We start from the raw sequence: 27,780 nt of genomic DNA, 5'->3' as shown, positions 1-27,780 counted from the left end.
AGCTCTTAATTTAGGAAGCAGCGTATGTTTTATTTTGCTTGTATTTGTATACTCTTGCAGCAAATGCTTCTGTCTCACTGCAGTTGGTTGCTGTTTTAATATTAGCTCAGTACATTTATCATTCATTTGTACATATGAACTAGGTAACACGTATATGGGCCGCTATAAAAAATATGGGAAGAGTGAAAATATTCAATGGTTTATTCTATTCCTTGTAACTTCCTTAAAAAAACCCCAGCAAATAAAAAGTACCTTCACAGAGGAGTTTAAAACTCTGGTTTAAAATGTCTTCCATTCAAGTTTTTTTAAGAGAAGACTGGGCTTTTTTTTTTTTTTTTTTTAATTTTAAACAAAATGTGTTCTCTTAAAGACTAAAATGTCTTAAGCACCAGCATACTGCTCTACCTTGTTTCTGCTAAATGGGATTATAAGGGATTTAATTCTGTGAGAATTTCTGTGTTGCAGAGGGTGACTTTTTACAGCATTTTAGAGTGAGTGCTATGTGACACTCTCCTCTTGTCACCATCACATCCCTCTGCCCTGACTTAGGGTTTCCCTTGGTGCCAATACATGAGCATCCCGGGGCATTTTGGATCAGGCAGGATGGGAAAGCAAGAAGGTGGGTCAGCAATAAAAAAACCTGACTTAAACACTGGGTGGTTAGAAGCAAATTGTATTGATTTTTCTTTCCAGGTCTGATGGTTTTGAGAGCCACTTGCTGTGCAGCTTTAAACCTCTTCTGCCATATGTGCAGTCAGTAAATGTTAGTGACTTGGCCAGCACCATTTGAACTGATCCACCATGCCTTGGAGCACCTTGAAATACACTACAACCTTCAGGGCTGCTCCAGCTTAAAAGTTAAGCAGGTGCTTAAGTACTTTGGGGGATCGGAGACTTACAGGCACTACGTTAGCTCCTGTCTGAGCGCAGATGCCATCCATACTTTTTTTTTAGCAAAATATTGTCCCTGCCTTCTTTTTCTTCCCAGTTTCATCATTCTCTTTCTGGCTTTTTCCAAGCTCAGTGATTTTTCTGGCATGGTGAACGTGCTGTACGTAGTAAGAACCACAACTTGAAATGGAGTATAAATAGAGAGGGAGAGTAGCTGTTCTGATTGCCATGGAGCATAGTGAGCAAACAGACTTCAGGAATGTTTGAGATTCAGCTAGATTGTTATGTATTTACTTGTTTTTCATATTTTTCTTAACAGGACTTTGAAATTCTTAGTTATACTAAAGAGATTTAGGTGGAGAATTTGAATCTTGGGGCTGTTCTATTGTAAGCTACTACTGCTGCCCTTAATTTATCACAAAGAGAAATTATTCGGCCAAGATGCCGAATTCTTGAGCAGCATCTTTGCAGGTAGGAGGTGTATAAAATTTCTTTCTGTATCTCCTTTTCTTTCTTCCCATCCTAGTTTTTGAAAGTTCCGTCTTTGCATACTCATGTTATACAATTTTGGCTCATACATATATAATTCTTTTTCATTTATCTTTCTTTTTTCACCCTCCTCCCTTTCATTCCCTCCCCAACTACCTTTGCATCCCTTGTAGCTCTGGAGAGCTGGCTTGTTTATTGCTGAGAGCGTGGTTGATGCCAAGAAATCCTGACTCCTGGTGCATTATCGCGGGGCTGTGACGCAGGGCAGGATCACGTTCCAGATCTAGGTCTTGTTTATTTTGGATCTTGCTCCTGCTGTGGAGCAGCAACTAGTACTTGACTTCTCGCACTGCTCCGTCGGCTCCATCTTCTGCAGGCTGGGATCCTGCCGTCTCCTGCTGTTCCCCTCTCCTTGTGCTCCAAACCTCTGGGGAGCAGAGGGCTGGGAAGGGAGATGAGGGATTCCTCAGCATGGAAAAGCTATACTGGACAGGCCAGCTGGTGCATTAGAAACTGTGACTGGAGAGTAATTTTTGTTGTTGTTGTATTTTGGGTTTTTTTCTCCCCATAAGTTGTTTGGATTGCCTTTTTATGAAAGCAGGAATTGGTCTAGGAATCGATAATGTTGGGTTGCAGATTTGGAGGTCCCCAGTGACTGTTATGTGCAGTCCTGACTTGCGTTAATTTATCATTTCACAATTCAGCGTGGAGGTTTTTCTTTCCTTTTTTTCCCCACTTTATTTTCCTCTCCCCACCTATTTTTCTTTTTTGCTGTGCATATTGCTTGCCTTGTGCAACAGATGTGAGGAACTGATCCCACTTCTATTGAAGTCAATAGCCAAATTCCTATCGACTTCACTGACAGCAAGAGCGAGCCTCTGTCTAGGGAGTGAGGATTAGAGCTAAGTAGGAGTAAGTAAAGTACAATAAAATCAGAATATCCTACTTACTGCTTAATGCCATGAATTCTGTTTTGAAGAATTTCTGTTTTGAATCCCATGGCTTTTTATGCTGGTGAATGCCAAGAGCTGAATTCACGGGGGTGGGGAAGAGGAGGAGCTGACAAGCATAAGAGGGTTTTGGTTTCTAGAGTTAGGAGGGACATTGGTAGAAAGGAATGACAAACAGTCCGTGATTCCTTCATGACCCTGCGGTAAAAGGACTTCGGCTGATGGATGAGGGGCTTGGTTTGGCAGACAGGCTGCACTGGATCCACTTTTGACTGTGTCAACCAAGTGTCACCATCTAAATCTGGAATGCTGTTGTGTATTATGGGAATATAAATAAACCCAAAAAATGGCTCAGGAAGGGGAAAATAATTGGACAGAATCTTAAAATTAAAAAAAAAAAAAAAAAAAAGGAAAAATAGGTCGCCCCCTTCCTGTCCTATTCTAAACATGTGGCTAAAATAAAAATAATACAAAAACCCCATAAGAAAACCCCAAACCCCCAACAAACAAAAACAGGCTCAGAGACAGGGAAAATGGCTACTTTCTAGATGTTTTCCTGCAGGACTAGGGCATCCAGGTCTGGTGGTGGTGGGCTGCGGTGGGAGCCGCCTGGCTGCCACGCAGTCCCTTCTTTGGGATGGGGGAGCTGCCTGTCCCTGTGGCCGTGGGTTTCTCCTGCCACCTGGGGTGTGGTGACACGTGAAGGGGTGTGTGGACTTGGACCCTGCAGATAGCAGCACGGCCTTTAGCACTGCTGCCTGCTGGGGCCCCACAAGGAAGAATAGGCTGTTATCCTGGCAGGGCAATATTATCCGCGTTTTACAAGCAGGAAGGCTGAGGCGAAGGGTTTATTTTGGTGTGACTCATTCAGGATGGCCTGGGAGCCTGCAGCGGACGTGGAAATTCAATGTCTCACAGAGCCCTGATCCTGTGTTGCCTCTCCCTGTCCTGCTGAGCTCATGGGCTGGCACCACGGACCAGCCAGGGATGCTTCTCTGCCCGGGAGTGCTGCTGGCACGAGTCTCGGGCAGCGCGCGAGGCGCGGCTTCGTGGCAGAGGGGTGTTGGGGGCTGCAGGTTTTGGGGAGCAACCCAGCACTGCCAAAAACATGGGGGTAGAGAAACAAGCCCCCTTTCTAGGGTCATGAACCCGGGCAGACGTGGCATGTGGATTTTGCTGTACCACTTCCTTGTGTCACCGCTCTGCCAGAACGCTTTCTTCGCTAGCTTTTCCTTTCTTTTTCCCTTCGCTCTCTCTTTTGGCCAGGATTTTAACATATATCACAGGCTGGTAGGCTAAGAGCCTGGGACTTCCCCTCACCACACTCAAAGTCTTTGATCTTTTGCTTTGGAGGTAACATCAAAAGAATGGCTGAGAAAGACAGCCAGTGCTGTGAAGTTCAACGTTCAAGTTAATAGCTTGACTGAAGGTTGTGCTGCATTGCTGGAGCTGGAGTAAACAGAGGCGGGTGCACACATTTCCCTGGAAATGGACCCTAGTGCTGCAGAAGGGCTTCATTTGCATTCACAATTAATCTAGGCCCTACTGAAGGGCAGGCTTGGCATTCTATTTTGTTAGGTTTTTTCTTTTTCTTTTTTAATTCCTCCTGCATAGGGAAAGCAGTGGGCTGGCTGGGGAGCTGTTACTTGGTACCGGCACTGGCAGTGGCCTCTTCCACACCCTTGCAGCCCTGTCCTGCAGCTGCCTTGCTTGTCATTTCTGGGTTTTCTCCATTTTCAAAATGATTTAGCTGAAGTCTGTTGGCAAACCTTCCCCCTTATTTTATTAAAAAAAAAAAAAATTAAATTTCTAACCGTTCCCTGCCTAAGCATACTGTATGTAGTATGGACTTCCCCAGATTTTAAAAAATTCACTTCTGTTTGTAATGCTCCTGATGTGTGTGGGTGAATGACTGAATCATCCATTTTTCCATTGTCATCTTCTCTATTCTCTGTGTGTCTGGGGAGGTTGATTTGATTTTTTTCCCCTTTTGCTCTGTAATAAGGTAGGGAATTGTGTATGATTTTGCATGGCTTGGGGTATGAGGTACAGCACAAGATACAGTCACAAATAGTTTGACCTTGGTGGTGATCATATTGTAATCAGAGTTTCTAAGGGACAAAACACTGAAAACTCCAGTAACTTCCCTGAGGTTCTTAACACTTATGAATGAATTGGCCTGATGTATTAAATTCATAAGTTTAAAGCATCGTTATGCAGGACTGATAGAACCGTGTTTGTCTGCTGTGTATTTTGGTGTGTACGTATGTGGAATGATTGATATGAGTGGTAACTCCATAGTAAAGTAAAACCAAAGAACTCTGCTTTTTTTCAAACACATTTATATGAGAGAGATGCACCACGGGTACCATCAGTCTCCAGACAGAGGAGTATTCTTCTTCATCCTGCAACAAAATAGGGGACTCAGGTGAGGAGAAGAGTTAATGGCATTAATAAACTGAGAGAGGAGGTTTAAAATTACTTTGAGAATAAAAGCACTTTCTGATATGGCTCAAAGTTCTCTAAATTTGCTTCTAAAATGAAAAAGTATTAGTTGCATATTATTTGCAAATTTTTGACCCCTTGAACAGAGCTTCAGTGTGGGTCTTAAATCACTCACCAGTGCAAGGGATGGGATTCACAAAGGAGCAAGGCCAATCAGGCACCCAGGTCCTTATGGCTTCTTGGAAAAATCCTGACCTGAATACTTTGCCCCGTTGAGTGAATTAACTGCTCTGAAGTGTGTGGGAGTTCAGGCCATTTGTGCCCTCTCGAGGAAATGTGGAATGCTCTGGCGGGTAATGACCCCACTGGATGAGACCACAGGGCTTTTTCTACAGGGACACTGAGGCGTGTTAATTTTTGAGCCAATTATCATTCAGAAGCGATGGCAAAACATCGAGCTCCACGGAATGACAGCCTGAAGCAGGTCTTGCAGGAGCTGCCAATCTTTTCTTGGACCAATGGAAAGAGGTGATGGATGATTGTATTGAGCTCCTGCTTTTTTTTTTTTTTTTTTTTTTTTTCTGTTCTTCTGCTTGCTGGAGAAATAATTATTTCTCCTTCTTTTTCTTTTTTTTTTTTTTTCCTTTTTCTTTATAAATGCAACTTTTTATTCTGATTAAATCCATACAAAGTCAGAGGAATTTTTCTACAATACTTGGGCTACCCCTGACAGCCTCACTGGAAATCACTGGGAGGTATCACGAAAGGGATGGGGAGGGCAGGGCAGTTTGAATTCCCTCTGTCCTTCAGGTAACATCCTACGGACCAGCATGTTGCAAATCCCCATGTTGCTTGGGGGCAGGAGGAAAGGAATAATAATTTTCCGTAGATTAGTGGCTATTGTATCATCTCACGTTGCTTAATAAGCCTGATGTTACGTGTGAGAGATAAGCTCCTTAGTGGGAGCAGGGTGCACTGTAATGACCTTTTGTGTGCAGGTCTGTGGAGATGAAAGTTCCCTCCTGAGGTTATGGGGCTGCCTGTGCAGCATGCAGAAATGCTGACTTCAACTTACTGTCCTGCGCAGATGCTCTCGAGTCTATTAATGCTCTCAAAAAATCTGTTTAGGAACCTGGTTTTTCTTCATCTGATTCCACCTAGGATAAATTTGACTTGGAAATAGAACAGAAATGCTGTGTCATGATTTTTAAAATAAATAAATAAGCGATTGCTATGAAAGGGAGCTCATTGATCCTTAGTCGCTTCATTTATAATTACCCACATATGGAGTCATCCTACCTCATCTTTAAAAAACAAACCCACCTCTCAGAACCCCACCAGGCAGCTAAAGTGGCTTCTTGTGTCCCTCCCCACCCTGCTCTCCTCAACCTCAAATACTTATAAAATATAAGCGTCCACAATAAGATTATAACGTGTTGTAAGACTGGAGCCTTTGCTTTCCTGGCTGTTCAGTAAATACGCTGTGTCTCTTGGATGTGCCCTGAGGCTCAGAAACCTGAGGCCTGCCCACATCGCGAGTTCTACTTTCCTCCTTGCAAAGTGCCTCTGGCTACTGGAGCTGTCGATGCAGCCCCTTCCACCCCCCCAGCCCTGCTAAGAAAAAGCTTTTTTTTTTTTTTTTCCCCCCCCTTTTTTAAGACAGCTGTACAGCTGTAACAAACCTCAAATAGCTACTGGGTTTTTTTTTATCAGTTGCAGGTAAGGCTAAAACCTGAAATATTCATTTGGCTCTTGTGGGTACAGGGCACTTGGCACAGGCATGTGAAACCTCAGGTGCTGCTGTTTTGGCTGTGGTTCTCCCCATGGAGCCATGAGGGGTTGGTGTGTGCCCCCATCCTTGTCCTGAGCTTCTGTGGGGATCACAGTGTCCCCGTGGTGTCTGAGCTGCTGGCCCAGGTCCAGGGTCGTGTCCTTGGCTTTCAGAGAGATCCCAGAGAGAATCCCATAGGTGGGTGCTCTGCTGCAGTGACTCCTGTGTGCTTTGGGGCTGGGCTTCCATCCCAGAGCCCTTCCTGGAGAATCCTGCTCTTTGCTCCTGCACAGGCACCCCTGGCTCCCAGCCTTCTGCACAGGCACTGGGCGAGCTGGTGCCCAGCTCCCAGGATTTAGTAGCAGAAGGGCATCCCTGTGCTGGCTTTGGGATGTCACAAGAGGGTGGGTGGCTGTGCATCCCTCTTGCCATGGTGAGTGGGGTTTTGCAGGGAGCCCAAGGGCTGTGCCTCTCCTCCCCTCTCCTGGGCAGCCCTGCCATCCACATCCCTCCCATCCCATGGCCAGGCAGGAATGTGATGATCCTGGGGAGAGCTCCTGCAGGGAGCAGAGCGTTTGCTAATTGTATCAGGGTGCACGGTTGAAGCTATTCTGTGTTTCGTTCTCTATGAACCTGATTTACCAGCCTTGGAGGAGATTTTGCTCCCGCTGCAAAGTCAAATATATCTTTCTGCTCAGCTCTCTGACTCCTTTACATGGAAGTTGTTTTTCTAGTACCTGCTAAGTTATTTTAATTTTTTTTTTTGCATATTAATATTGAGAGAGAGCAAACATATATACATGAACAGGCTTAAAAAACACTCAGTGTTTTCAAACTGTGGTCCTTTAAATAAATAAATACAAAAGTTGCCTTGCGGGCCAGCCAGTTCAAAATGCCTGCACTATATTTAGCAACAAGAGCAACATTTTCAGCTATTTGCAGATTTATACAGCTCAGGGCTGCTCTGATGACTCCTTTGTTTCAGCTTTGGGGCTGTGGCATGAAAGTGTGAGAGATGCAGATGTGGGAGTGTGGTGTCTGCGGGCTGCACTCCCCGCGGCCGTGGTTGGGTGTTCGCTGCCGGACGGCGCGGCAGAGCCACCCTCACCTCTGCAAAACAAACCTCTGCCACAACCACAAGAATCTGGCACATGGGGCACAGTCCCCCCAGGACATGAACTATTGCAGAGCTGCTGGTGCCCTTCTCCCTGGGACAGAGGCCCCTCCAAGCCACTATTTCTACATGGATTTTTTTTTTTTTAATTCTGATTTTTTTTTTCTTCTTTCCCTCCTTCTTCTTTTCCACCCACACTTGGAGAAGAAGAATGCAGGCTCATACATGTTGCATTTTTGCCTGTGCAGCAGAAATTTTTTTTTTTTTTTTTTTTTCCCTAGACATACATGGAGCAATGCATTATTTAAATTTGCTGCTCAAAAAAAGAGTGCTTTCCTTTTTTTTTTTTTTTTTTCAGTTTGTTGAAACTGAAAGGATTATTTTGTGTTAGTTCATTTTGCTGTTTGATTTTTGTTTCTACTCTTTTCAGCTCAGGAAGTGGACATGGCAGTGTAGTTTTTTGACTGAGGAAAATTCTTCTCTTTGAATAAACAAAAAGTCCCCCCATTTCTTCAAAACTTCTAGTAGTGTATTTTGTGCATTTTAAGTCTGCAAACTATGCCAGTTCAAGAAAAGTTGCTTACATTTAATGTATAACCTAAAGGTACTTGAAAACTCAGCGTGCCTTTCTAAAGTCATGACATGATTTATTTGGAATTTGCAGTAATTTGGCTTATTTTCTTTAGGGGTGTCCTTTAAATTGGGGAAAAATAATGCATAATGATGTTAATTTTGGGCCATATTTGTTTTGACATCTCTTTTCTCTGCATCTCCTTTAAGAAAAAGCAACATTTAATGTGTTCTTGAGGAACAGTTTGTGTGGCTGATGATTCAACTAAGAATATTTTTAAAAATACTTATTTTATATACCTAAATGCATATTGCATTGTTTTGGTGGTGCTGGAGGAAACCAGAAAATAAATACGCAGGGTGGCTGCCCAGGAACAAGAGGTGACGGTACAGATTTAGTGAATACTTCATTTGTTTTATTTTGCTTTCACCCCAAATGATTCACTTAGTCCTCCACCTAAATATAATTCTTCCTCCTTAGCAAGGAGTCATCTTTCCCTGTGGCCAGATGGGGTGTCTTTTCCATGGGTATCCAAAGGCAAGCCTTCATCGTTCCCTCTTCTGATGGACAATTGAGACATCCAGCTGTTATTTGGAAGGAGAATGGGTGCAGCAGACTTGCTGTCCCCAGGACCTAGTGCCACCAGAGAAGCAAAAAGGGCAATTATTGATAGGGGCTCCGAATCCTGGGAAGGGAACGTTTCTTTCCCAGCTCTCTAGGAGGGATTTGGAAAGAGCCATAATCCTGGGTTAGGAGTAATTTGTTACAGCAAGATGATACTTGAGTGGCAGGAGGATTCTGGCAGAGGCAGCAAGAAGGTTTTATTCAGAGGAGTAGCTGGTCTCACAGAAGGTCAGGCTGACACAAATCCTACCCCAGCCCACAAGTTTTGTTTCTCAGCCAGCACAATTGGCTGAGGGGACTCTCGACCTCTTTTACATCTTTCAAAGACATCTCCACACATCTGAGCTAAAAGATTACTGCAAGGAATGTGGACCAGGATGTGATGCAGTGGAAAGTTTTTTCCAGGGCTTTTCTGAAAAACAAAACCTCAACAGCAACTTTCCCAGTTTCTCCTAGGAGGTCAGAATATTGCTGGTTCCAGTCTTATCTCCAGGACTTTATTTCTGAGGTTGCCTTAAGGTTATGTTTTTGTGTTAACCTTAAAAAAAAAAAAGGACAAAACTTACCACCCCTAGGAAAAGAGAATTTTGTAAGTTCTTCATTTTCATGAAGGCCTGAAACCCTTGGAGCCATCTATTCTGCAGTTACCCCTTGTTGCATTGAAGGCCCAATCACACATGGAAACCACAAGGGAGGTGACAGGAAATTTGGTATGAAATTTGCTGGGTTTACTAGAGAGTGGCTCCCAGCAGTTCACCCAGAATTGCTACATCAACAGGAATTTTTGTGGTAGTGATTAGAGTCATGAGTTTCACTTACCCAACAGTGGAAGAAAATATGACTCTTTCAGTAAAACCCTCTTAGGCCATGTTACTATAATGAGCAAACTGCTAAATTTTCCTGTAGCACCTTTACTCAGGGATCTCACCCACCTGTGCCACTCATTCACAGGCACTTCACAAGATCTGAGATGAGAATTTGGATCAAAGCGTGAGGAAACCCCTTCCAACCAAGATAGTCTTGGAGGCCCCTTTGGAGAGGGACTTGTCTTGCAGAGCATCCTTTTACTGTCCTGCCTTTGTCATACCTCTGCTGGCTTTTGATGGCTGGAGGAGCCAAGCACTTTATAAATCAACCCCTTTTTTGGCTGATAGAGGGTAGGTCTAGATTAGGTATTAGGAAGAAGTTCTTTCCTGTGAGGGTGGTGTGGGACTGGCACAGGTTGCCCGGAGAAATTGTGGATGCCCCATCCAAGGTCAAGCTGGATGGGACTCTGAGCAGCCTGGTCTCAGTGTCCCCGCTCGTGGCAGGAAAGTTGGAACTTTGGATGATCTTCAAGGTCCCATCCAACTCAAACCACTTCATGATTCTATGACTGATGGAGGACAGAGTTGTACAAAGATAGGCCTCTTTATGTCTGTTATGTCTGGTTTTTTTTGGTTTTGTTTTTTTTTTTTACCTTCACACAAAGACGTGCAGTGGAAAATGGTACCAGTTAAGTATCGTGGTCATGTAGAGATGAATTTCCTGATGGGCTTCACTACCAGGGTACTGAAGGAGCCTGGCTGATGCTTCCCATAATCAGGAAACACGTTCCCATGTTTCCAATTCCATTCCAAACTCCAAGTGGTGGAAGTGAGGGGAAAGATGGGGCAGATTTGGAGGGCCTCCTTCGCTCCTTGCACAGCTGTGCTGTGGGGTTTTTCTTGCTTTTCGTTTAAAAAAAATTTTTTTTAAAAGCAGTTGCAAAGCTTAAAGTTACAGGCCCGCCTTTACAAATAGAGCTATGCTCTTAATAGAGTTGGAAAGTTTTAAGGGAGGCAAGGTTCCCCTGAAGCAGCTCCTCTATTCAAATGGAGGTAGCTCAGTGCCATGATCTGTCTCTAACGTGCTGTCAGATATCTTTACTGCCTTGATTTAAAGGGGAGGAAAGGAATTATATTTTATAGACCATAAAATGCATTCTTGGACTTCATGCAAACACTAGTTACCAATTGTTCTCTCACTTTCTGGGAGATTGCCAGGATGAGAAATTGTGTGTCTGTACATCAAATTTTTTGGTGAGTCTTAGAGGCTGGCTAAACTATGAGTCTAAGCAAGATGCACCTACAGAAATACTTTCTTGAGATTTTTTGACTGTCCCATTCTTCATCTAATGGAAACTCAGTGCTTAAGTGCAACAGAACAGGTTGCAGAGAAAATTTGGGGAAAGTAGCTTAAAAATGAAGTTGGATTTTTCTTCTGTTTTAAAGTAGATAAAATGCTTGTTCTTGTTCCTTGAGTGGAATTATGCTTTTATTTGTACCTGTCTTTTGGAACAGCACTTTGCAGACATCTCACTTTGCAGTCCTCAGCCAACCTGCTGGTTTCTGCAGCGAGGATTGTGGGGTCTTTCAAATTATATGTGAAAAAACTAATGGTGCTTTCCCAAGCTCCACCCAGGATTGAGAAATATAGCCTGCAGTTACTTTGCAGAGATACCATGTGAACTGCAGAAAGTAATGCTGTACTTCTATGTCACATGAACACTCTTCCTCTTGTAAAGCTAAAAAAATTATTTTAAATTCCTGCAGTAGCTGATTAGCCTTTACTTTGCTTGTTTATGCTCAGTGTATCTCAGAACTCAACTGTAGCCTACCAACCTTGTCTTCAGTAGAAGCAAAAGACCTGTTTTCCTTCAGTGTTTCAGTAGAAACATTCAGTAAGAATGCCTTTCATCCATGTCAGAATGAGCAAATAATTATCTGCATTTGCTTGAACTTTCATAGGCAATAATTTTTGAGGAAGCTTCTGGTTATTCTCTTTAACTCTCTCCCATGGCAGCCTCCTCTGCACCCTTATCACTGTGTACAGAAAACCTGTGCAAGTGGGGGTGATGCTTGGCAGTAGTAACGGGCTGGACCTGTTACATTGCATCTCCTCTGGGATGCAGGAGAAGAGCTGTGCATGCTCTTCTGGGATGCAGGAGAAGAGCCTGGAGAGGTCAGGAGAAAGCACAGGATCTGCTCTTTCTGGGATGTTCCCACATCTGCAGTCAGGAGAACTGCAGTTGACGAGGCGCCTGTGGGGCTCAGGCTGTTGCTTTGTGCCTTATCCCACTCCAAAATGGGAATCCTCTTTGCCCATCACCTTAGGTTGCTCTGTGCCTTCAGTGCCAGTGCCAGAGCCCAGGGTTTCTGCTTTCAGGAATCCCTCCTTTAGGTGGTCTTGGGCTGTTTAATCACTAGCACATTTCTCTACCTTTCAGCCAGTGGAGGACTCAGCTGTCTCATTTTTCTGCCCTAGCAGCACCTCAGCAATGTGACAAAGGCACAGGCAAAATACTGAAATGGGCAACTCAAGGTCTCCGTGTCAGGGACTCCTGTGTATTACTGGAAGGGAAGGAGACAAGGTCACTCAAATTCTCAATAATGAGAGAATTAAAGGACATTTTAAATTTGGAAGAGGCCTTATGTGCATGTGTCAATGCAGGAACATAATACTTACCAGTTGCTGCTTTTTGTACCACTTTTCCCCTATCTATGTATTTTACTTAATTAATTTTTGTGGTGTTGCAATAGTTTAAAAGATCATGTTGGTAAAATAAAAAGTGGAGATATATGATAAATACTTTCATGTTTTATAATTTTATGTTTTCATTTATTGAATGCTCTGGGAAAATCTTTTGTGCGGAAGGGATCGGTCTCACTGAAATCAACCTTGCTGCTTTTGTTTTGAGCAGCTCCCCTGAGCCTCGTGGTGGTGCATTGCATATTCTGTAGAAGGGCTCAGCATCGTGGGTGGTGCCTATTACTTCTCATACAAAAAATTCCAGACATTGCAGATCTGCAAGGAATAGGAGGCCTTTTTAAAGTACCTTCAACAGCCTCCTTCAGTTATTCAAAATAAATCCTTCAGATTTTGCTCTCACACACACACCTCTACAAACAAGGTGATAACTGAAGACCAGAAATAAGGCCTTGAGGTAAATTAAGCAATGGAGCAGAAGCTGAGGGTCTACAGTTAAATCTTTAGAGGCTTTGCTCCTAATGTAAGTGGGGACACTAATAGGTGACAGACCTTTCTTTGTAAGTACCAAGATGAGTATCCTCTTGCAACTTTTTTTTTTTGTCTGTAGAGAGCTATAATGGTCTTGTTAATCTTTGTTCCTTATTGGCTTCCCCATAAATATCAGCTCTCCCCTCAGCATTGTGATCTCTGTGTTGTTAATGGATTATCTCTGGTTAAAATTTGCCTAGATGCATTTCCCTCCCAGAAATGCTTCTAACTAAATATTGGAGAAACTCCTGACCTTCAAGTTGACATCCAGGTGTGTACTTCCACGTGACTCTACAATGCTAGCCAAGGAAGAGACTGACCCCAAAACTAGGATCAGGAATATTTCTATTTGAGATCCAGGGAGAAAGTGCAGACTTTGGAGGTGTGATCCAGTGGTTAGGGGAGGTATTAGAGACCAGTGGCATCAAGCTGACTCCAGGAGCCCTGCTCCTGCTTGTTTCAGTTCCTGGGAGCTAATAAGCACCAGCTGCAGGAAGCCTGAGCTGGAAAGCATTGTGCAGCTTTCCTTCTGTTTAAAAATATGGCCTTTTTCCCCCCTGTGTTTATGTTTTTATATGTTGAAGAACATCACTTGTAGGGCAATCTAGCAGTGAAAACAATAGTGTGACAGGGGGACAGGTCCAGGTTGGACACCGGTGCAGGAAACACCTGTGAGCTCAGTGCCATCCTCTCCTCCACGGCTGCACTGCTGTGAGCCCTGTCCCGGCCTGTGGGGCAGCTGCTGGCCCTGAGTTAGAGCTTCCAGCAAACTCCTCGAGTGCTGGATGTGAAGTTCAGCTGCTTTTCACCAACTCTGCTGTGAAAACTTGGGAAGATGTTTGTTTGCCCAGCCAGTGCTCAGGAAGGTGGCTCTTTTGGGGGGTGGCTATGCAGAGCTGCTCCCAGCGGGTCTGTGCTTTGCAGGACCCTCTGGCTGGAGATGGGAGGTGTGGATGTGTGGGAAGGTTCTTGGGTTTTTTTTGCTCCTTTCTACAGAAAAAATCTGGGCCATTCAAATCATTTGCCTTTTCCCTTGTGCTGACAATTTAACAGCCTTTTTAAAAGCTTTGGTTTCTCTCAAGTATGCTCTCCCCATACTTGTTTTAATTCTTGTGTGGAGGCCTGGAGCTTAACAATTATTTTGCTTAAGCTCTCTGAGACTTGCCATAAAACTTTTTTTTTTTTAAACGCACACATGCTAATGATCCCCATCAGATCATATTGTTAAACAGGGAATAAAGTACTTGCACCACGATGACATTATTTTTAAAAAATGTTAAAAGCAGGCCAGCAGAGCCCATTTCAACAGTTTTGTTCTGAAATAATTTGCACAGATTTGTTAGAGTTAATTTGTTGAAAAGTTCAGTGTTTGTACAGGCAAGTCCTGATTTCCACACTGAGACACAAGAAGCAGGAGAGGAGCGAGCGGGTGTCCAGCATTTGCAGGAGCAGGCTGGTGGGAACTTTCCCTCCCTCTTGCCCTTCTGCCCCCTCCCAGCTGCCCGGTGCAGGAATGTAAAAGCAGTGTCAGAAGGCTGGGAAAGTCGGCTTTGGATTTTTGTGGACTCCTTGCAAATCAGAGGAACTGTCTGGCTCAAATCTGCATTTAGGGCCAAGAGAAGAGGATTTCCTGCTATTTAGTTGCTTGAGGAAGGAAAGGATTTACCTCTCTGCTGTAGCAGGACTTAATTTTTCTCCTTTTTAATAAGAATATCATAGTGTAGGGCAGCAGTAGTAAACCTGCGGGAGCAATCACGGCTCTGCCTCCTTTTCCTTGAGGTGATGCAACTGCCCCCCTGCCCAGGCATCCTCCTGTCACAGCTCCCAGCCCCAGCAAGGGCTTGGCATGTCCCTCCACTGTGAAAGAGAGAGTTGTGGAGGGGGTGGCTGCTGCGACGTCGCTCCCTGGGCCGGCTGCCGCGCTCGGCCACCATCTGGATCCAGTTAGCTCTCTCGGCAGTAGGGCTGAGTCTCATTTCCTCCAACCAGTAATGTTATATAGGCAGTGATCCTGGTCTGCCCTAACATAATTGAAAATTATGTGTATTGTAGACTCGCAGCGCTGAAATGTAGACTTGTAAAAATCTGTGGCTCAGGTAGCCTGTGGAGATTGAATTTGGCACACAATGAGGCTTTTATGTAAAGTAAGAATTATAAGCCACCACATCAATATTGTGTTACAGGCATGACAATTCTTGGATGAGGAGGCCTTGAGTCAGGCTCGTCACCTTAAACAATGCTAATATTTCATACTTTATCAACAGGGCTGGCATTTTGAAGCCAGCAAACATTTTTTTTGCTTTTGCAAACATCCTGCTGTTGAAGGTGTGGGTTCAGTAGCTTGACGTGGGCATTGACTGTGGGCTCTGGCCCCCTCTGCTTATCTGACAGACAGAACATCTCACCCTGAGCGGGGCTTGGAGGCTGCGCTGGATCCTGGCCACTTGGTAGAGCTCATGGAAGTTGCTTTATCGACCCTCGTGCTTTACTGCTTTCCCTTGGGTCTGGTTATTTGATTTTATTTTGTCTCCCACTGGTGTGTTATCCACTGGTAGAAATGGAAGCTGTCCATGTCTGTGCTTATGTGCAAAACTGAGCCCTCTGGGTTTGGACTGTTCCTGCTGGGTTTCATGTGCATGTCCAAAAGAAGCTGTTTGTGCTTTAGCCTTTGCACTGTAAGACTTCTTGGATCCTCTTTGCCAGGGGTGGGTAAGAGAAGTGCTTTACTGAGAGCCCAGACTAAGGGTTTTAAAAGGAGAAAAAAAAAGTGTAACAGTAAGATCTTCTGAAACGTTCATCTTGCCCTTAGGTCAGCCTGGTGTAGGAGCTGAAAGTATGTGCTGAAAGCATGGGCTGTTGTGGGATAGAGGTGGAGTGGGAGCGACCATGCCTTCTTGCTCTGTTTCTTCTAATGGAATTTATTGCTAGTAAAAAACAGCACAACTGACAGTCCTGAAGGCGTTGTAATCCCTGCAATAATTACTGACTGGATGGGGTCTGCTGTGAGCTCGCCCCTGCTGCTTGTCAATGCCTCTGTCTGCCCTTGGGGCAGTCTCAGAGAAGCCCACGTGTTTCTCAGCCTGTGTTTTAGGACAGCTGCTGACCTGAGCTTCTCACAGGCTGTCGTGGTTGTAGGATATTCCAGGGTTGCTTGTGACTGTGGAATGGTCATGGAAAAATGAAGGTAATGAGTTTAGTTTTGTGGGTAGTGGCTTGGTGTCTGTTCCATGAAAAGCCACTGTTTGAGCTGTCATATTCTTGTAGGGGCTTCAGCTGTGGCAGCGGTAGCTTCTTGCTCTCCAAAAACCATTGTGAACTTTGAAGCAGAGTCATGCACACATCCTGTGAGGACGTTTTCCTTGGAAGAAGGGAAAAATACTTCACTGATTGTCTGGAAAATCTGAGGAAGCCAATAGTAGCTGTGACCCATCAGGACCCGTTCTGGGAATTCATGCGCCCCTCTATGTGGTGGTGTTTTGATTGCTGTCTAAGAAAACTGGTGGACTTTTGAAAATGTAGCAGTTTACTTGTTTAATAGTGCCATCTGAAAATCTGTAATGTATCAGATTTCCCCTCAAGTTTAAAAGTTGGCTCTCAGTTGGTTTAGGCTTTGGGTCCAAATTCTACACACTTGGGTTGCATTTTTATGCACTTTTTTGAAACCACAAAGGGTTAGAAAGTTGCTTTAACATCATCTCAACTTTGAAATTTATGTTGTGGTCACATATATTGAAGAGCAGGGATTTGATGCAAGTGATCAAATATCTGGAGACTTACAATTGAGTTGTAAGAGTTAGAAATATTGCTTATCGGTAGTCTAGTTCTGGTTTGTTTGGGTTTTATTTCTTGTTTTTAAGAAGTGCTGAAACATTCTGGTCCACATTGCACAAATCCCAAATGTGAACATGAATAAAAACAAGACTTCTTGGAACTTGTGGAACTCATATGGGGCACACATCCAGAGTATGGGTTTGTTTATTTGCATTCCAGTAGCTCAGAAAACTCAGGCCCTCCAAGTGATGGGAATTGGTAACACATTCTCCTACTGGCTTCTGCTTTTTGGGCACCTCAGTGCCCAGTGTCTTGCTGCAAACAGGCCTTGCATGTGAGCAAATGTTTTGCATACGTGAGCAAATGTGATAGATAGTGATGTGCTGAAAGCATGGAACCAGATCTCCTTCCTTCCTCCATGGAGATTCAGATACAGCTTCCGCTGTTTGCCTGGAGTGGCGGGGGCTGTTTGTGCATAGTGCTTCTTAAAGATTACTTGTATTAAAAAGAAAAAAAAAAAAACAAAAGGAAGGAATGGGTAAACATAACTATTTCTCTAGTAGGTATTTTCTAGGAATAGATCTGTCAGGTCAAGTAGTGTCTAGTGCTAAATAGGAGCTTCTGCAGTGACCTGATCTATGTATGCAGCTGCTTTTCTTAGTTCTGGGAGGGGGCTGAATGTATGTGGCCGTACAGATTTCTTCCAGCACAATACGGGGCTTTTAGAAGTCCCATATTAACCTGTGTTAACTGGGACAGCACAGCAGCGTGCAGAGAGAAAAGCCTGGGCTGAAATTATATTTAGATGTACAGCACAGAAGTTTGTTTGGGGTAACTAATTTCTCTGTGGACCTGCTTTTGTTCAGAATCGAGCAGCAAGCTGAAGCTTTTCTTGCTTTTGAATCAGTGCCCCCATACACTGCAGATGTGGCACCTGTGTGTGTTCAGCCTGTCTGTTGGTGGCAGTGCCACAGAGAAGCTGTGGCTGTCCCCGAGCCAGGGTTATCTGACAGAAGATAAGCAAGAAGAAAATCCATGGTGTCTTCAAAAAATGGTGAAATGTAGAGAAAATAGGTGCTAAGACCCAGCAGTGCTGGGTCTTTTTGGGGTAATGCTCTGTCTTTAGGGCTCGGGGACAGCACTGGGGAGTTGGAGCAGTTGACTTGGTACATTTGTTGAAAGAAGGCTGACAGATGACCTGTTCAGTAATGAGATCATATTCTTAATTCATGATATGTTTTCCCTCTCCTGACACTGATATCCACCTTTTCCCTTGTCCCATCCTCTCCATGGTTATGCTATTTTGTTGTTTGTGGGTTTTATGCTACTTCTAGACTTGCTACAATTAGTAAAATTAATGTAATACTGTCTTTGTAATCTGTTTTTTTTTTCTTATTCCTGAACTGTAATGCAGTGGTATGAGATTGTTAGTTCTGCACAGATTTTGTATCCACAAACATGTAAGGTTGTCGTAATTTTTTGTTTCAGTTCCTTGCATAAGTTTTGATTTATACTTTTTTATCCATGTTACCTAAGATTTGTTTGGTTTTTTTTTTTTGCCTTTCTTTTCTGAACTCATTTTTCTTTTCCCATTTTTGTTTCCTCCATCCAGTATCTGCAGATGAAATGGCCACTGCTTGATGTTCAGGCAGGGAGCCTTCAGAGTAGACAAGCCCTCAAGGATGCTAGGTCTCCATCTCCAGCACACATTGTTGTAAGTAAACGCAGAAAGATGTTCTTCCTTTGTTTTTTTTTAAAAAAAGCATTTGACATTAATGGCACTGGTTGTCATCAATTTTCTTTTACACAGACCAAAGGAGAAATACCTCAAAACAAACAAATCCCTAACAAGCTTGTGGTAAAAGGAGGGAATACTTTTGTTATCACTGGGCTGAAATTATGAAATTATCATCCATGTGCCTTGCAGGAGACTAGGCAGTCAAAAATACTCTAAATTTACACTTTGTAGCATTATGTAGTGGCTGTGGAGTCCAGTCAGGCTGGTTTACACATCTGACAGCGTTGAAGTGCAGAGAGTGAAGAGACTGTCTGGAAGGCTTAGACTTAAGACTGCCTTAGAAAAATCAAAACCAAGCCTATTCTATGTCCTTTACTTAAAGAAATCTTTTCTTATTGTAAAATCTTGGGTGAGAGTTTGAGAGTTGGTCAAGATTTTTACCTGGGTGAAGGCTCAAAAGAGCCAAGTTCAACAAAGCACATGTTCCTTTGTGTTGTGATGACTTCTCATTTAGTAGAAACATTGTTATCAAATGTTTACTACTACCTGCAAAATATAAAACTCTCTTTATAATGAACAGTATTTTTTAAAATACTGGTTTTTATTTACTTCTAACTTAAATTTTCAATTCTTGGTTAATTTTTCTTGTGCTTCTGTTGTGGAAAAAGTGCTGAGTTTGCAATGTTCAGTACAAATTTACATGAGAGTGGTTTGGGGGTTTATTTTACTTTCTGATATAGCATCCATAGAGATGTAGAAGGAAATGGTTTGTTTATGAGGTGATTTGCAAGAGCAGTGATATGCAATGGTCCGTCCTCACCCACAGCCAGGGTCAGGGCCATTTATTGTTAAGGAGCATCTTAGCTCTGACTATTCATCTGGGACATTTAGCTCTGGAGAGAATGGCATGTAGTAGGTTAAAATATTTCTTCTGAAAAAAATTAATCATCAAATTTAATGTGATTTAAAAAAAAAACAAAACTTGTTTACAACCATTGGATGATAAGGTAAATACCAGGAAAAGAAACTGCTCATTCTTTACTTTCTGCTATATAGTCTAGAGCTGACACAGCTGGTAGATCATCCAAGGCACACATTGGTTTTGCTAGAAATCTCAAATCATACAAGACATTTTGAGGTGCTTCTTTTCCATTTGTTGTCTCTTTAAATTGAGAATTGTCAGCCCATTGTGATGAGTGTCATAATTCTTTATTCAAAAGGAAAAAAAGATTTCCTATGTTTTAGAATCCATAGCTCCTAAACCATCCTTCAAACCATCAGAGAGCAATTGGAACAACTCTGGTATCTGCCCAGTTGATATCCAGTGCTGGCTGCTTCACTTTTTCAGAGTTACTTTGCTTTTCCTTCCTGTCCACTTGGGCTGTCACTGGAGGAAGAGATCAGAGAAAAGATGTCTGGCTGGTTAATCAGAAATCTATTGTCATCAAAACCTGTCATCATCTTACTCCTAATAAGAAATGAGCTAGAGAAACTTACCTATTTTAATTCTCTTCTTTTTACTGCTGTGCTAGAGGACTGACACGGGGTGGGAATGCTCCCGTGGCTCTGGCATGGTGGAGTGGTGTCAGACTCCTAGGAAGAGATGGAGAGGGAGCAAGAGGCTTCTCCTAGGTAGTTGCAGCTGGGGAGGGCAGGATGAGTATGCTTGGGATCACCTGAGCTTCCCAGTGCTGAGCATCCAGTGTCTCTAAGCCTCCTGCCCCGCAGGAGAGCGGACACACCTTTAAAACCCAGAGCAGCCTGTGGTGCTCAGGGGTTTGACTGGGCTCTCAGCTCCCCTGACTCCCTCCAGCCCTTCCACCCAGGTGTGGGCGAGGTGGAGATGTGTGGTCAACAAAATATACAAAAAGGGTTCAAAAATCACAATCATTTTGGAAAACGAAGCAAAACCTGCTTTCAGGGAGGCTGAGGTTGATCTGCTTTGTGTTTTGACCATTTATGGGGTTCTTATGGATCTCTTTAAAAGCTGTTTCACTCTGCTATTCAATAAAAAGCATATTTACCATAGCAACCACTTAGGCCATGAGGAACATATACTACCTCCGAGATGGAGGCTACCTTCCGAAAGAGCCACAGCTGGCATTTGTAATGTGATCTTTTGTGCTCCTTACAATGTTGGAGGGAAAGGAGGCGGAGGAGGGAGTGAGGGGGGGGAGAGCAGTGGGTTTTTGGGAGGGGGGGGGGAGGTTCTGCAAGATTTAATGTTTATTTCTAGCAGCAAACTGTTTTGCCTTGTTCTGTTAAAATATATAAACAAGGGACAGCTTTTTCCTGGCACCAACCCCAGGCTGCATTAATTTTGTGGAGTGAAAATGGTCTTTTTTTTTTTTTCTTTTTTTTTTTTTTTTTGTAAATAAAGTTAGAGTGGGTAGTGGCATTTGGGGGAGATAAAGTGGCTGCAGAAGCCACTTTGGCCTGGGATGTGTCAGGCATCTCTGGTGTCCCCATTGCTGCTGCTGTGCCTGCCCACAGCACCTGGGACCTGGCTGCTCTTGCACAGGGCTCTATATCCACTTCCATCTGCACTTGTGAAAACACAGTTAATCTTTTTGTGGAACAGTGATGGGTATTTCATGGGCAACCTGATGTTTCTGTGCAAGTGTAACATGAAGAGATACAAACTAGTTCTCTACCCTGGTTGCTGTGTCTAGTTTACCCATCAAGCGTACCTATGCCAGTTTTTCATCTTCAAATCAGCTGGGCTGCCCTGAAGATCTGTAGGAAATGCTAACACCTGCAAATCACTTCTTATCTTTCCCCTATCTCTGAAATCAGGATTTGAGGCTAATCTTCATAGCTGGATTACAAAGAGAGGAAAGGAGAGTGTGGCAGCTTGGCCCCCCCACCCGCTTTTTTTTTCCTTCATTTTTTTACCACTTTCTGTTTTTGTCCCCCCCCCCCCTTTTTTTTTTTATTCCTCTTTTTTTCTTCCCTTTTTAAACATTCTTTCTTCTCAGTGCTTGGCTGTGACAACCACAAGCTCCGTGTCAGTTTTTACTCCCAGCTCCAATGAAACTCCCTTTAGGAGTTCAGCTTAATGACTCAAGGCTGCATAACATGGCCGTCTGTAATGTCTTAAGTAAAATCTGTTCTATTTGTCTGCCATCCTCCTTTCAGATTTGTTTAAGAACATTAAGTTAAGACTACAAAAATTGAAGCAAAAGACCAGCATGAATAATTTGGCTGGATTGCTGTCCCCAGTGCCGAGGGCTGGGTTAATACTGCTTTTTCATGGTGCTTGAGAGAGTCTCCAAGGTCCATAATGAGAAACAGAATATTAAACTGAAATTATGTTCAGTATGTCTTGAGGAAGGTACAGCATGAGGCTCCATTTAAGAACAGTGCATTTATTTACATTTAGGTGCTTCACTCATCTGGTAAGACTTTTTGCATCTTGCTCTGGCACAGTCATGCTGCTTATCTGTGTCCAAAGGTGAAAGAAAACCGGGGCAAAAATTGTTTTAATAGTATATTATTAAGCTTGCTAGGTCAAAATTTTGAATTCAGCCTGCAGATAGTACTATTATGAGGCTGGGATATTTTAAAAGTGTTTTTTGTGGTTATTTCCCCTCTTTTTTTCTGACCTTTGATTTCATTGAAGGTATTAAGATTTTATGAAACAGTCTTAGCAGGAAGTTTGGGTGTAAAGCAGACCCCAGCTTGCTCTCAGGGGGCAGGGTGCTAATTGTCCTGTAGTCCTATGGTCAGTGTGCACCTGATTTGATCCACATTTGTGCTGCCAGCATGGTGATAAGGATGAGAGATGGGTGATATAGGAGGGGGCATCTCATATGAACATTTTCTGTTGCAGTCTGGACAGGCAGGTGAAAATGAGCAAGGTATGTCTGTGTGAGGATCTCTGAAATCTGCTCACTGCAGAAAACAAGCTCTTTTAAAACCTCTTCTATCTGTGTGCATTCCTACAACCTTGAGGAGAAAACCAGTGCTATTCTTCCCTGTTCTCTGCAAAGTAAATACTCTGAATCAGCCATACCCTGTTTTGGGCAGGAGTGTGAGTGAAAGACCAGTCCTGGGATCCTGCCTACTGCAGGCTGTGCAAAGACTTGCTTTTAGCTTCCTCACTACTTGGCAAAAACATTCAGAAGCTAAGATGATGGTGGCTCAGTACAGTATATTCCTTATAAAACACTAAGGAGTTTAAAAAATTCCTGCATTTTGAAGTAAATGTCAATGTTAACCTCGGGGGGAGGACTTCCAGTACTTTTTGGCCTAGTATGTAAGGAACACAGCCATATAGTAGACTGAATCACCAAGAACAAAGAATCACTGTGCAGTAGTGTATCTTTTTTTTTTTCTTCTTACTTTTTTTTTTTAAAGTAAAAATGTTTTTTCAAAACATAATGTGACAAACAAAACTGAAGGCAAAAGTATCTGAAACATACTGACTGTTCTCAGCCTCTTTGCTGAACATGGACTGCAGGCATCTGGGACCTCTGAGTGGTTTGGAGAGATCAGGAGGTTTTTTTCCCAGAGCAACTGGAGTTGAAGCTGCACAGTCTGTCCTGCCTGTTCCCTATTTTTTTTTGTCTAATGTGGTTTGTACTTCTGCATTTTAAAGAAAATACAAATACCTACTAGTAACAGTTAGGTTTATTTTAGGCAGATTTTAAAGTGCACCTTCGGTGTCCCTCCAGACAGGCTGGAAGTGGGGTGCATCCAGACATACATGTGTCCTGTATGTGTGGAGCCATCTGGAACCATAATCTTGCAACTTCCACTCACAGTGCTCCTAGAGGGCTTTTAAAGCTCTTGCTTTGTTTGTCTTCAATGTTTTGTTGTAGGGAGACTCTTCTTCCTCTGCAGTAACCTCTTGAGATGTTTGTGGATTCCAGGCTGCCTGCAGCCACGATAGGACACCCTCTTCCGTCCCTAGAGATCTGCAGGGTGATCAGGAACACCGTGGTGTTGTGGGGGGAAGGATTTGGCTGGACATCACTGATATCAGTGCCTGGTGTTGAGAGAGGACACGTTGTGGGCAGGAGGAGAGGGCTGTGTCTGAGCTGTCCTGCTGCCCAGTCCATCCCTGATGGCTGGTAGGTCCGTGGGCCCAGCACGCAGATCCCTGAGACTCACACTGCAGAAATACCCACACAGACTTAATTGGAAAGCTCCTTTAGTGACTCTCTCCTTTTAAAATACTGTATATTTGGCTAATTGCTTTGGCAATTGCAAAGTAAATAAAATGTTTCATTAATACATGCCCAAAAGTATGCAAACGTCTTGTTCTGAATGTTTGGAGCTTCTTGTAATTAAGCCACAGAACAAATTAAGCTTGCTGAGAATTTTGTGGCTGAATCTTTCACCACTAATTCCTTTTGATTTTTTGCTGGAGAGGGTTGTGTTTGAAAAAATTCTGTGTACAAACCAGAATGTTTGGGGCTAAGTATAGAATTCACCTATCGGCAGCCCAATAAAATTGTTTTGGATGGGTTCCTATAAAAGACACCCATTACATTCAGTACCCATTAAATATGAATAGAAACCTAGTGCTTGGTTTGTGTAGACAACAGAAGAAATTTGGGCTCCTTGAAATAATTCACTTGGTAATTTGATATGTTTGCAAAATAGTTCAGACTTTAGGGAACTGGTTCGTGGCCTTGTGTTTACTCTGTAATACAATGTCCATCCTCTACAGCCCTCGTTTCAGTACTGGAGGGAACTCCTCTGCTGTAATGCTGAGACTGGGGAAATGTGCAGGCTTGTACCTCTTACTGTGAAGTGAGCAGGAATTTAATGCTTCTGCAAACATCAGTCAGCACTAAAGCACCTTCAGAAGACACCTTGGGGCTGGATTGGCAGCTGGGTTGAATTGTCACGCTTGGTTGTAGTCAGGAGATCTGTGAGTAGTTCCAAGAACTCTGAAGTATTTGGATGCTGGGATATTTCAGCTGTGAATAAATGCTGTAAAATGTATAGTACTGCCAACCCCAATTGTTCTAGGATCATGAGTCAGGCCTCAAAAGATCATGGGGATTTGTGGGGTGGGGGGTTGTGTGTTGTTTTTGTTTGTTTTCTGTTTCTTAAATAATACATTTTGTATTCTCTTTATTTGTTCTGTTTCCTGAGCCTGCAGGGTATACTCTGCTCAATCTCAAAGTTTTCTCTATAGCAGTTTGTGAGCTTGCTGTGTGCTGTGAGCAGAGTCTGAGGTTCTTCCCTAAACACTCAACTTCAAGGCTACCATGCCTTGAAAAACAGCAAGTATTGCTAGACTGGCTGTAAAATTGTAGGAGTTAGCAACCCTAAGTGTTGCTCCAGGAGAAGGCAGCTGAGTAGGGGCGCTAGGATAGGCTCAGCTCAATCAAACCCTCATCTGTTGAGCATCCATTTCTTGTGAATCATCTGGTTTGACTTTGGGAGAACCTGGTCCTTGGTGCTGGCAAAGGCTCTGGCTTTTGAGTGCTGAGGTGACTGACTTACTTTGTCATGGATGGCTGCAACATTTCCAGGCAGGGTAAGGCTTCTCTGACGTCACTAGGGATGGCTCAGCAGGTCCTCCTGAAGTAGCAGGTTTATAGCCATGGATATTGCAGTGAACCAACAGCAGTTTTGGTTTCCTGAAGAGGCTGTGCAGTCTTGCATATAAGTTGGAGCCTTGAGATTTGACATTTTGGTTTGTTATGACACACCAAAGTATATCTGTCTCTGACATATTTGTGTATTGGAGCTCTCTGGGTGAAGAGGAAGCAAGACTAAAGCTTGTTCATCAGATCATCTTAAGAAAGATGTAGCCATGCTGCCTTCAGTGTGGTTGGAAGTGCATCTACAGCAGGATTCCTTCTTGTATCTTTTGTTCATAAAATAAGCCCTTATGTCTTATCCTGTGACGCAAATAGGATACCTAAATTCTGGCCATTTTTGACTAGTTAGTCTGGGATACAATAAACCTGCAGAGAGCAACATTTTGAGAAACTTACACTGGGAAGATGGTTTGGAAGAGTATTTCAGCACAGAGGAATGCAAGCTGCATTTTGAATTCAATCACATGCAGTTTGTTATGCTGAAGCATGCATGTTAAATGAACTTCTAGGGACTTGTGTGGGCCTACAATTAAATATCAGCAGGCTATCAGCTCTCCAGCAGAAGAGAGGATGTGCCAGGCGCAGCGGGGAGGACGCAGACGGTCGGTCCCCAGAGCCCCAGGCGGGTGCGAGGGCTGCAGCAGCAGCAGCTCGGCCTTGGCAGCGGGCGAGGAGCCGCAGCAGCGCCGGGTGATGCTGCAGAGCCAGATGGGTGAGCCTGTCAGATCAAAGTTGATGTGTGCTGAGGGTGGCAGGCTTGGCAGGGCCGCTCGCCCCAGGTCCTCCTCCCCGCGCACCCTGTCTGCAGCTGAAGTTGGTGGCTGGATTCAATCTGGAGCGTAGAGAAGTAGGTACTGAATAATGCAACCTCCTCTGGAGCCAGAGCCTTGCTGTCTGAAGCAGGAGCAGCCATCATGTGTAGAGCACAAGGTTTAATGGGTATGATATGGCCCTGGCACTTATTTTTCTCCAAATTTCTAGAACCATAGTCTTCACTTACCAGTCCAGCTTTGGGCTTGTTGATGCAGAATGGAAAAGCCCAAATACCCAGTAGAAGTAGCTGTCTCAGAATAACTATTCCTCATTATCTCTCCATGCGGCCACTCTCATTCAGCAGTAAGAGGTCCTTTGTGTGGTTTAGCTTAATCCGCTTTGGAAACGGATTAAGCTAAATCTCACAAAGGAACTCTTAGTGCTGAATAACAGTGTCCACACGGAAAGATAATTCGAAATAGTTGTTCTGCATTTTTCAATTCACACTTGAGCACAAAAACTTTCCCCTGCAGATGAGCCTACTTGAATAGGAACTGCCTATTTTCTGTCTAAGCAAGGTCTGTGTGCTGTGTCCAGGTGCTATAGTAAAGTAAATAGCATGTATTTTTCATTAAAAAGAAAGGAAGGAAACTGGAATTGCTGGGCTCAGGACCATTTTCAAGCCCAGGATTATTGCTTTTCTCGCCAGTTCATGTGGTTTGGGATTAGATTATTCATGGGATGCTTTACTTTCTGGAATGTGTAGACATTTCTACTCTCTCTTGTGAAAGAAACTGGAGCTGCCTTGTAAGCCACTGAATAAAGAGAGGAAGGATGCTTTCTGCTCTGCCCTATGCAGACCTGTTTGGCAAGGGGCAGACCCATTTTGGAAAGCCTTTGGGGAGTTAGAGATGTTACAAATAACAAGGAGTGATGCCTTTGTAAAACAAACTCCCACCCCTAATCTGTCCCCAAGCGGTGTTCTGTGCCTATTTTCATAAAAGGAAGCTAGAAATAAGTTATCAAACAGATTTTGGGTTTGGATATGCAGTGGGCTGAGGGCAGGGATCTCATTCCAGGGGAACTTACTTGCAAGCTTGCTGGTACCTAACAGATACCTGTGAGTCAAGTCATTGAGCACGTTCCTAAGGTGGGGAAGCATTGCTCACTCCTCTGTTTCACTGGTCTGGCCAGAACAGTTCCCAAGTTGATTTTGAGAAACTGATGATTTCCACATCTGGATTTTAGAGGCAAGCAAAAAAAACCTATAGCCCCACAGGAAAGCAAAAAAAAACCAAACAAAAAACAACAAAACCCACCAGAAACTGAAGTAGTTCTTGAAATCTAAACCTAAAATCCTTACATGTATCAGACCTTAGAGGAAAGTTACTTTTGGTGTCATTTAGATCCTTGTGTCAGATACACCTTGCACCTCATGTCTTGGAATTATTAAGTTTGGAGGAGCTGGACTAGTCCTTCCTCTACCTTGGCTGACAGTAGCCATGCACCCAGGCCCTCATCTATAGCAATGATATGTGCAAAATGAGGGATAGGCTGGCAGCTGGTCATGGACATGCATGGTTGGAACACATGTTTGTGTGTTTACAAGAGGAAGGGTGTTTTCTGACTAACCTCCCTGATGGAAGGAAGAAGTAAGCAAGTTTTGGGGTTTGATTTGAAGGTTTTTTTTGTTGTTTTTCTTTTTTTCCTTCTACTTTATCCCTCTGCCTTCTTGGTACAGATTAAGGACCTGATGGTGACCCTGGGCCCTGCAGTGCAGGCCTGCAGAAAGAGTTGCAGTTTCCTAGGAGAGGCGAGTGGTTCTTTAACATGCATTTTTCCTTTGGCACGACTCAAAGACTTCTCATCTGCTATTACTGTGGAAACTAGCTTCCCCTTCCTTTTTACTTTTTAGGCCTTGATTCAAGAAATCATTAAACATGCGTTGATGTCCATCGGCGTTCAGGACAACACTTAAGCATGTGCTCAAAGTGCTGTCTTGTGTACTGATGCTTTTCTGAGTTGGGGTGCTTGAAATGAGCATTTATATGAAATAAAGTCC

The 27,780-nt window shown here is 43.5% G+C and overlaps 1 protein-coding gene across 8 annotated transcripts in view; it reads left to right on the top strand.

Annotated features, from left to right (window-relative positions):
• Nucleotides 1-27,780, top strand: part of TCF7L2 (transcription factor 7 like 2) — a 173,493-nt gene that overhangs the window by 43,873 nt on the left and 101,840 nt on the right. For all 8 annotated transcript variants that reach the window (XM_053949136.1, XM_053949135.1, XM_053949134.1 and 5 more), the window contains exon 4: nucleotides 18,277-18,378. In XM_053949136.1, coding sequence (XP_053805111.1) covers nucleotides 18,277-18,378 — 102 coding nt within the window. The remainder of the gene's footprint in view (nucleotides 1-18,276; nucleotides 18,379-27,780) is intronic.

Source organism: Vidua chalybeata, chromosome 8 (assembly GCF_026979565.1).
Source record: "Vidua chalybeata isolate OUT-0048 chromosome 8, bVidCha1 merged haplotype, whole genome shotgun sequence".
NCBI classification, from domain to species: domain Eukaryota; kingdom Metazoa; phylum Chordata; class Aves; order Passeriformes; family Viduidae; genus Vidua; species Vidua chalybeata.
This window is presented reverse-complemented; position numbering and strand designations above follow the sequence as displayed.